The sequence below is a fragment of the Triticum dicoccoides genome, chromosome 2B, assembly GCF_002162155.2.
Source record: "Triticum dicoccoides isolate Atlit2015 ecotype Zavitan chromosome 2B, WEW_v2.0, whole genome shotgun sequence".
In the NCBI taxonomy this organism is placed as follows: Eukaryota; Viridiplantae; Streptophyta; class Magnoliopsida; order Poales; family Poaceae; genus Triticum; species Triticum dicoccoides.
Window position 1 is genome coordinate 27,688,554 of NC_041383.1, and position 10,501 is coordinate 27,699,054.

The 10,501-nt window shown below is 50.6% G+C and overlaps 2 protein-coding genes across 2 annotated transcripts in view; one reads left to right on the forward strand and one right to left on the reverse strand.

The window, feature by feature from the left end:
• The first annotated feature begins 774 nt into the window (after positions 1-774).
• On the forward strand, positions 775-6,779 carry LOC119361921 (ELMO domain-containing protein A-like). Its single transcript, XM_037627095.1, has 11 exons — positions 775-1,350; positions 2,124-2,174; positions 2,268-2,355; positions 3,101-3,207; positions 3,479-3,547; positions 3,668-3,783; positions 5,091-5,145; positions 5,269-5,389; positions 6,203-6,250; positions 6,342-6,436; positions 6,539-6,779. Exons 1-11 carry the CDS (start codon positions 1,318-1,320, stop codon positions 6,638-6,640), a joined length of 885 nt encoding a protein of 294 aa, XP_037482992.1. The 5' UTR covers positions 775-1,317; the 3' UTR covers positions 6,641-6,779.
• A 1,089-nt stretch (positions 6,780-7,868) lies between these two features.
• LOC119361920 (E3 ubiquitin-protein ligase WAV3-like) overlaps positions 7,869-10,501 on the reverse strand; it is a 4,018-nt gene continuing 1,385 nt past the window's right edge. The window contains exon 2 of the mRNA XM_037627094.1: positions 7,869-10,124. Coding sequence (XP_037482991.1) covers positions 8,178-10,124 — 1,947 coding nt within the window. The 3' untranslated portion in view covers positions 7,869-8,177. The remainder of the gene's footprint in view (positions 10,125-10,501) is intronic.

The following is a 10,501-nucleotide window of genomic DNA, read 5'->3' on the forward strand; positions in this document are numbered from 1 at the left end:
TCCCTCCAACTCTAACATCCTCCGTCACCTGCCCATCATCCATAAGCAGAGGTGAAATTTTGTTTTTTTTCTGTGTTTGGTCACTCTAAGGTGTAAAAACTTGTGGAGTTTTTATCTCCATCTCTCAAACAGTCAACTTTGGATCACTGTTGTGGCATCATCTCCTCCCGGTTGAACAATTCAACCAACCGATCACTTATTGTTGCTTCTTCCCGAGTCGGACCTACTTGCCCCAGAATATTCCTCAAAATTTCAAACTATTTTTTTTTTGAAATTACGAATCTCCTCCTCACATGACCAAATGCGTCTTTGTCCCATGCCGATAGCGAAGCCGCTAGCGACAAGAGTTTGCCCGTGATACCACTAACCGAGAGGCTCTCTTGTTTGCGATTCCAAGAAGAAGCAATAAGATCGTGTAGACCATCGTGCATTTCCCACATTGTTTCATACTTGAACGACCTCCTACCCCGCGTTTGCAAACAAGTTCACCAAAATTTCTTCGTGGACTGAAGACACCGCATCCACCAAAAATTATGAAGCTTTTGGTTTCCCTACAAAAGTAAGGGGCGTGTACGGTTGTAATGCTGGGCCTCTTGTGGACAGTTGAGATTAATGATGGGCTAGATAATGTAACCCAGCCTACTGCATGCAGGCCGTTGAGCTGGGCTGCCGATCCCAACAGGCCTGGCCCAAGCACACATCATCGGCGATGACGTCAGCTTCTTCCTCCTCCACCACTCCACCACAACCAACGCAACGAGGCGAGCACGACACGAGCGGAGGGAGGGGGGCAGGGAACGGATGGTGGGGCGAGATCGGCGGCGGCCATTCCCGAAGCGCCATTCGTCCGTCCAGAGAGAGAGAGAGGAGGGAGGCGGGGCCAGGATTCGCGGGCACAAATACCATCCCCGCCCGTCTCCCTCTCCCCGCTGGAAGCTCCAATCTAAACCGAGCCAAAGGAAGGAAGGAGGAGGGGGCCGGATTGGAAACCCTATTTCCAATTCCTCCGTCCTCCTCTTCCTCCCTCCCTCCTTCCCTCCCAACCTTGATCCCCCTCCCCCTTGTCCGGCGACGAGAGCTAGCAAGCGGCCGGAAAAGAGCGGTTCTTTGGCCGGCCGGCGGCGGGAGGGCGCCGCGCGCGCGCGAGAGGCGGCGATTCCCCCCGCTGATGCGCGCGTTCCATGAGCGTCCAGACACCGCTGACTGCCTTCTCCTAGCGCGCGCGTCGGGGAGGGTCGGGCGAGGAGGACGACGGGGAGGGGCGGCGGGCGAGAGGGGGGGCCGGGAGGAGCCAGCGCCATTGCCCCCTCTTCTTTGATGGGCATTCCGTTCCAGCTCCAATCCCAGCAGGTACCACTTCTGCAGTTTTTCTCAAGATCAGTAGTGCAACATTCGCGATCTCTGAATGCATCATGCCCCATATGTGCGGAGCCGATCTGTTTTCCTCTTGGTAGAATCTCACGATGCCGTTGTATGTTATTATTATTCATCCATCTCTGCTTATGTCAGTTCCTGGTACAAGAAATTCATTCTTTTTGCACAATGTTACCGGTTGTGTTTCTGATAAACGGGATAAATCATGTTGCCCTGGATTGCATTTTGCCGACAGTTTTCGTAACTTCAGAGCATGGAGCGTCCAGTCAGAATTGTCTGAGTCGCAATCCAAAATTGAAATATACTTAAAATTGTGTTTACGGATGTAAGTATATCTTTGGAATTTGCATGGCTCTTTGCTCCAAAAAGTGCACGGTCGACCTCTGGTTCAGGCACCAAATCAGCGTCAAAGTCCTGCATTTTTATGGTGTGTCACACATACACCTACACGTACACGTCGTGAGAGCCTCGTGTGGCACCGGCGCGTTCTTCTAGCACCGGAATGTGCAGGCATCCGTGTAGTCGGGATAATATGGAACACTATATATGTTGATCATGGGTGGGTGGCGGTGAACATCCTCTCTCCAAGTACTAAGCTAGAAGCCCGTGCATTATAATTCATCCATTGGAGTTATCTTTTGTGTTTTGATTTTACTTTTGAATGTAAAATATTTAGAACTACCCAAAAATAATAAGCTCTGTGCGATGTGATTATTAACTTATCCTCTCTTTTTTTACTTTTTTTGAAGGGAATACAGCAAGCGAAGGCCCTACTAGCAGAAAACAAAATAATGATCAAAGTATGTATGAATTATTTACATGTACACCGGGCATGCAGTGTCCGCACTATCTGTTTGACAAGCTGTAACTCTTTATAACTGTACATCATGTAGAAGGAAACTTCTCCATCTGAACCTTTTGGGGGGCAACCTGCGAAAAATGCATCCACTCCGAAGCCAAATATGGCAACTGCTGCCAAGGGTGATTAATTCTCTCAAGAGCCTTCTCACCAATATTTATATATTTGTTCTTGCTTGCTACATATTTCTACATTTTGCTTGTCAGATATTTCTACAATTTGGCTTCTTAAATGTGCAAGTAATTTGAACTTTAAATCGGCAACACGTTATTACTGAAGTACACGTAGAATATTTTGGGAATATCTTATGCCAATCTGGTGAGCAAAGTGGAAATTAATTCTATGATTCCACCACAAGGTAGTTGCACATCATAGGTTGCCTCTTTTACACGTGTTCTAGGCCACAAACCTCAAGAAGATAGTATCCTTGTTGATGTTTTGTTGCATACAATGACACCGCTACAAATGACAGAATCATTTTTGTCTTCTGTAGAAACGATCAGAAACTCTATCTGATTCCAGAATATTAGACACATCCATGTTGCAACTTAGAATCCTACATATTTGACATGACATGGGTGCCGTTCTTTTCCCTATTTCTTTTATTTGGACTCGTTAGCATTAATTTTTTAACAGAACTCATTGGCATTGTGAACATCATAGATGGGGAGCAAAATCCTAATTCCTGCTCCCTGAGTGCCTTGTCAATTTGATCAAACTTATTTGGGAATTTTTTATTGATATTTTTTCTGTAGGTTTTCCTTGTTGTCAGTCGTGCATTCAATAAACCTAGCACATGTGTTATGCTTCTCTGAGAGAGACGTTTCATTGCTAATGACTTACTGTTTTCTGATAACCTGATTGCAGTTAATGCTATGGTCGGAAATAGGACATGGTTTGGAGGGCTTTTCACTGGCTCAGGTAAAAAGCGTCAAGTCCATGCCGAGAAGAACTTTGAAATGACCCCTCTTCAGGTAAAGTTGTATTAGGATTAGCAAGCGAAAACACACACTATATTTCAACCATATTCTCCCCCAAAAAATCACGATTTGATCTTTTCTGTAGTATAAGTGTTGGTTGTCATCTAAAGTAACAAATACAGTATCTGGCTAGTTAACTTTACAAGGATTTGGATGATCTCTTCTTTTCTGATATGATCTATTGACGGCGATCCTACATGTCTGCAAAATGCCTTCCCTTGTTTTGTTTTTTTGCAACTGAACCAAGCTTCTTTAAACTACTCAGGAACAAAGGATGCAAAAATTAAAGGACAGACTAAACATACCTTTTGACGAGACCCGACCGGAACATCTGGTATAAATGCAATAAACAAAACTTACACCCAGTTGGTTAGTTATTTTCCCATTTCTACCATACAAGACTTCTAATTGATGATTGCATCTCCACTATATTTGTTTCGGACTGTGGTTGTAGACATCCCTGAAGGCTCTTTGGAAAATTTCCTTTCCCGATACAGAGCTCACGAGCTTAGTTTCTGAACAGTGGAAAGATATGGGGTGGCAGGGCCCAAATCCTGCAACTGATTTCAGGTACTTCCTTGTTCTAATTGTATGATTTCTTTTTTAACTTTGAGAAAAGAGGGGGTTGGCCTTTGATGTCCATTATAGGAAACCAACACTACAAAGTTCAGTACATAGAAGTAAACACCCCAGCAAAGTTAATAATTGCATCAGTATGGCTGGAGTAAGTTTCAAACAACTTAGCGAGCAGACTACATATGTTTAACATTCATCCCTGAAGTCTTTTCACTGTGGGTTGCATTTGTGTCGTCAATTGAAGATCTCAACCTTAACCTGCTGAAGTAGTTTGGAGGCCAGACACATTCATCACTTCTACACCACAACCCAGAATCTTAACCAGTGATAAACTAAAAAAATAAAAAGGCTGTTGGTTCATTGGGCATCAACCCACCCGAAACATGCATTGTTCCAATCTCCCCGAATAGTCCACAGAACAGCTCCAAACCCAATCGAAACCAGATGCCTTTTTGTCGCGGTCAAACGAGTGCAGCCATGCTCCCAGAAGATGATTGACGTTCATGGGTACCGCGAATCCAAACGTGTGAGGACAAGAGAAGAAATATGGTCCCTATCCACATTGTGGCTACAGAACTGACATTTGCTTGAACCCATCCAACCTCTGTGTGTCATAGTCTCCTTGGTTAAAACTTAAAATACTCCTCCAAGAGACTGGCCAAAAGAAAAAAAAATGTCCCTGGAAGAATTTTAATTTTCCAAAAGAACTTATTTCTACTGAAAACTTCCCACTGGCGGTTAACCTCCACTGGTATAGTGTTGCTGCAAAAAGACTAACTGGACCCACAATTGAGAAGTTCCTCCAACAAAGTTCAGTGAACAGAGATCAGTTCCAGCCATTAGGAAGAATCTTGGAGACTGGGATCTTGCTGCTAAAAGTAAGATTGTACAGTCAGAACCCAGCCAATCATCTTCCGGAAACCTAACATTCTCCTTTGGCAGTGGCAGCAGTCATAAGAAGATCCTTAACCTCCATCAGATGAGGCCAAAAATTACGAATTGCCAAGTTTGAATTTAACTTGAATAAGGGTCGAGTTGAGCAAGTATTTATTCGTGAACAGTGTACTCCCTCCGTAAAGAAATATAAGAGCGTTTAGATCACTACTTTAGTAGTAGTGATCTAAATGCTCTTATATTTCTATACAGAGGGTGTACATCATAACCTGCACTCAAACTGTATGGTTAGTTGTTTGCCTATCTATTTGACAAGTATGTTTTCTCTGTTCGTTAGCTCACTAACTAGCTTATCTGTTCATATGTGGAAGCAAAGAGCTTAGAAACGGTCTGATTTTGATTTTCAGGGGCTGTGGATTTGTGTCACTTGAGAACCTTCTATTCTTCGCAAGAAGATACCCGGTATGCCATTTCAAGCAAAATGAAGCCGATATTTTGAACTACTTATGTGCTGAGAAAAGTGGCATTCGGCTTCTTCATACTGACACGCTATATGCTGTTGCTGCTCACCTGGTTCATATGCAGGCTTCTTTCCAGAAATTGTTGCTGAAAACACAAGGAATGCGAGCCACATGGGAATACCCCTTTGCGACAGCAGGCGTTAATGTCTCACACATGTTGATCCAACTGTTGGAGCTTAATTCAGGTATGCACCCTACAGGATTAAAGATCTTTCAATGTACATGGCAAATACGGTTTGCATGCATATATATATGTATGAAAATCTAACCTGATAATTACATATGGCCTGTATGCACTGCATCAGTAGTTCAGTACTGGTGAAGCCATTAAATCTAGTGGTGAGGGTACATGTACCATGTGCTACCTCCACACAAGTCAAACCACTAGATCAGCAGAGAACCCCAGAATGATCTGGTGCTGGCCCTCATTAGGGATATTTTATTTTCGAAACATGAGGAATCTTTCAACTTGATTATGACCAACAACAAAGCCTTTAGTCCCAAACAAGTTGGGGTAGGCTAGAGGTGAAACCCATAAGATCTCGCAACCAATAATCATTTCAATAAACGCACATACAGCTGGCGCTAACTGCTAACTGACGGCCAACAACAGTCTCATTGCGCTGGGATTACTGATTAGAGTGGCCCTGCTATTATTATTACCTGCATACATACATACATGCATACAGCATCGGTAGGTCTCGCCAGAATCATTGAGCCGATGCCCAATAATTCTAAAATTTCTATGATTTGCACGAAGGCTTGCTTGCTTGATTGTTCATGTGCTGTTTGAATGCGAGCAGTTGGCTGCAATTACTGGATCATTGTTGGTTTCATAATTGGCAGTAGCTCTACTGGTTCTTTTCTCGGTTCATCTACCATATAGAATTGGTCAATGCCGCAATCTATCATTGATGTTAGCAGCTAATAAAAAGGAAAATCTATGATTGATGTCCCTCTCTCTTTTGCATTAACCTTTTGCTACTCTGGCTGCTCAGCTCGACCGAAAACTTTGCCGGGGATTAACTTCGTCAGGATGCTGTCCGGTGAGCTCAAAACCCGCCATGACTCATCTCCGGGTTTGGAACCGCTCCGTTACCCTTTGAGAGACACTAACGCTTGGGTGCATCCTTGTAGAGCACGAGGACGTGTTCGACATCCTCTACTGCATAGCCTTCGAGATGATGGACGCTCAGTGGCTGGCGATGCGCGCCTCCTACATGCAGTTCAATGTAAGAGCACGCTCCCTTTCGCCATGTTTATGTAACCTAACCTAACCTAACGGCGACGATAAGCTAACGGGTGCTGCCTGAATGAATGGGTGGATCTGGCAGGATGTGCTGGAAGCGACGAAGTCGCAGCTGGAGAGGGAGCTTTCGCTGGAGGACCTCGTGCGGATCCAGGACCTGCCGGCTTACAACCTCTTGTTGAAATGAAATGAAATAGGCTCGAGAAAAGAAAAGAAAACAATATAAACCTGGGGAAAAAATGTATGTTGGGTTCCTTCTCTGAATTTTGCAAAGCTCCACGATTGTACAAATGCAGAACAACACTGCATTGCGTGACGACGAAAAACGCTCTAATATTATGGGACGGAGGGAGGGAGTAACCGTTTTCTCTTGAAAATCCAGAGAGAAAAAGGACAGAGAAATAGGTATGGTTTTTATTGTTGAGAAGGAGATGTGTGCCCTGTGGGTGTGGGGTGCAGACAAGCGGCCGGATCGGATCCGTTGGGAGGCAGCAGCAGCACGCAGTACCTGCAACAGTGTGCTCATGCTCATGCCCTGCCAGGGGAGAAGAGAACGGAGGCGCCACTGTGCGGCGTGCACTGTGGCTACTGTAACCAGACCAAGAGTCCGTCCACCCCACATTCCAGGACAAGCCCAACAGGAAGGAAGGGAGGAAGGAACTGTTGTTAGGGCATGCACAAAGGAACAAGGCCAAGAGGAAGAAGATGAATGAATTGATGTGATGAGCCTGCACACACTGTGAATCCTTAACTGTAACTGTGTCTGTGTGGTGATGTCTCCACGTGGTAACATGGCCCTTGCAATTGACATCCATCCCTTGACCTTTCCCTTGCTCCACCCAATCACTCCACTGCTCCTAAACATCCCCCTATCTATCTATCTATCTATCTACTATCTATCAAACATTCGCCAAGTCACCATCACCTCCATGGATTGTCATTTCACCCCACACCCACACACAGCACCTTGGTGCAGGTCAGGGTCAGGGGATCTCCAGGATCAACATGGTTAAGTATGGTGGGTAGTTCAGGTTCAGTGATCGGCACCCACACCACAGGTCATTCTCACTCTGCAGCAGGGTCAACATTGGGCGACTGTAACGGCACAAGAAAAAGAAAAGAGCTGATGGACGGACGGGTGATCAGCAACCGTCAGACAACAGTGAAATTGGTGTAGGGTGCAGTGCAGAGAGAGCTTCTCCTGGACTGCAGCTCGATTCAATCAATGGCTCATCCATCTATCTATGCTGGATGGATGCAGTTACAAAACAATGGGGCAGAGTATCTTCTTCTTCTTCTTCTTCTTCTTCTTCTTCTTCTTCTTCAGAGAACAAGAAAAATGTGTGCAGAGAGGAGAGGGATGGGTACAAGCATACTACAAACATGGAGGACCAATTGCCATGGACAAGCTCAGATCAAGAATGAATCAAGTCTTATAATTACTAGGGGAAAAAACATGGAGTAATTAACAGGAAGGAAAGGAAAGGAAAAAAAAGCAATATCATGGATGATCCTAGTAGTATTTCACTTGGCTACTAATCTTTTAATTAACAACAATGGCGGCTCCCGCCTCTAGCCGCCCGCCCGTCCGTCCACCGCCGCACTCCGGCAGGGTCTTCGTCTTCTTCGTCAACTTCAACTTCACGACCGATTCACAAAACCAAACCAAAAACAAAAAAACAACCTCCACCTCGTCGTTACAGATCGACCGTCGACCACCGCCGTCAGAAGCGCGCGTTCTCGAAGCCGTGCAGGTCGCTCACCCGGTTCATGGACTTGCGCATGATGGCCACCTTCGCCAGCTGCTCCGCCGCGCGCCACGCCGACGTCGGCGTCAGCGGCTCGCTTCCGCCCCCTCCTCCGCCGCCCGATGATGCTCGCGGCGTGCCGGAGGGCGTCGCTGACCGGGATGTTGGCGTCGGCGGCTGCTGCTGGCCGCGCCGCCACCGCATGTCGCTCAGCTCCATGTCCAGGCCGCCCAGCAGGTCCTGCTGCTGCTGCGTCGGCGGGGACTGCAGCACCAGCCGCCGCGCGGAGGACAGCAGGTGCGTCGCCGTCGAGAAGTCGCCCAGCTCCGCCAGCCGCCGCGACTCCGCCACCGCGCGGGACGCCACGAACAGGTCGTGGAGCCGCTGCTGCGAGGAGGACGTGGAGCTCCCCCCGCCGCCGCCGTCGTGGAGCGGGGGCAGGAGCAGCGGCTGCTCGGCGCCGCGCACCGTCTCCTGCGACGCCGGGTCGCGGTACGCGCACCGGACGGACAGCGCGTGCGGGTGCGCGCCCAGCGGCGCCCGCAGCTCCACCAGCAGCTCCCGCTCCTCCTCCGCGTACATCTCGCCGAGCCGCACGCTCAGGGCCGACCCGCCGCTGCCGCCGGCGCCGCCCGCGAGGGCCACGGCCTGCTGCCCGGCGCCGCAGGAGTACACCGCCGTGATCTCCCCCGTCGGGAAGTCGAGCTCCAGGTGCACCTCCTGCATCACCACGCTGACGAGGCCGCCCAGGCATTTCGCGAAGGCGTGCTCCGCGGGGGCGCTCGACTCCAGCTGCTCCTCCTGCTTGGGCGCGAGCGGCGACCGCGCCGGCGCGTCGTCGGCCGGCCCGGGCCCGGCGATGGGGATCTCGACGTGGGTGAACCGCGTGGCCGCCGCCGCCGGAGCCGGCTGCGGGCGGCGCAGGGCGTGGTGGTGGTCGCCGTGCTTCCTCGCGTCCTGCTGCTGCTGCTGCTGCTGCGTGTCGGAGAGGAGCATGACGGTGGCGACGGGGTTGCGGTCGCGGCGGTCCTCGAGGACCTTGGTGGCCTTGCGCAGCGCGTCGCCGGCGCAGGCGCCCTGCGCCTGCTGCTCCTGCCCCTGCGCGGCGGCGCACACCACGAGGCGGTCCACGATCTGCCGCGCCGACCGCTGCCCCTGCCGCGACATCCGCCGCAGCGGCATCAGCCGCTTGGCGGCGCCGGAGAAGGCGACGAGGGAGAGCCGGTCGGCGGGGCCGAGCGACGCGATCACCAGCCGCATCCCGCGCTTCAGCATCTGCAGCTTCTCCCCCATCATGCCCTGGCTCACGTCCAGCACCGTCACCAGGTCGATGGGCGCGCGCCGCGACGCCGACGACCGCAGCGCCGGCGCCTTCACCTTCACCACCACCACGTACTTGCCGTGCCTCCGCCCGGACGACACCAGCGCGGCCTCGGGCGCGACTGTCACCGCCAGCCCGGTCCGCACCCGCGGCGGGTGCGGGAAGAAGCCCCGGAACTCGCCCTCCCGGCCGGCCTCCTCGCCCTCGCCCTCGCCCTCGTCGCCGTCCTCGTTGGCCTCCGGGATCGGGTTGAACCCGCTGCCGTTGGCGGCGGACTTGGGCGCCAGCAGCGGCTCGTCGTCGTCGTACACCTTGGGCACGCCGGCGGCCTTGGCCGTCACCGGCGCCGTCTTGCGGGAGTCGTCGGAGGTCCTGTGCTTGCGGTGCGGGGAGCCGTCGGCGTCGAGGTGGAGGCGGAGCGAGGCGAGGAACGGCGCCTGGCGCCACGGCGCGGAGCAGACCGGGCAGCAGAGCGCGCCGGAGGCGGCCGCGCGCGCGTGCGCCGCGATGCAGGGGAAGTGGAAGGAGTGGGAGCACTCCGCCGTGAACACCGCCGCGCCGCCGCCGTTCTTGACGCCCCGCGTGCACACGCCGCACCGCGCCTGCAACCAAAAACCGATCAATCACCCGCTCCATGGAAGAAGAAGACGAAGAAGAAGAAATATTTATGAACATCATGAAGTAAAGCAACATCGGGATGAGGAAAAGATTTTCGTTCGTTCGTTCTTTTTGGGCGGCTGCTCAAATCAGAATCGGGATAAAGCTGGCTCTGATCCGATCCGATCCGATCCGAATCAGCTTTTCCCCACTCTTTCTTTCACTTGACACAAAGGGGGAGCAGAGCAGCCTTTTATCTTGTCCTTGCTCTTCCATCGCACGATTGCATCCATCATCATCATCTTCCCCCAAATGATGAGATTGGAACAATGTTCTCGAAGAACAACTTGGAGAGATCGTTTGTAGTGTAGTGTAGCCAAAT

Coding starts and splice junctions, on each gene's coding strand:
- LOC119361921 (XM_037627095.1), top strand. CDS start 1,318: ATGGGCATTCCGTTCCAGCTCCAATCCCAGCAG. Junction 2,175..2,267: donor AAAACAAAATAATGATCAAA/GTATGTATGAAT, acceptor TACATCATGTAG/AAGGAAACTTCTCCATCTGA. Junction 5,390..6,202: donor ACTGTTGGAGCTTAATTCAG/GTATGCACCCTA, acceptor CTGGCTGCTCAG/CTCGACCGAAAACTTTGCCG.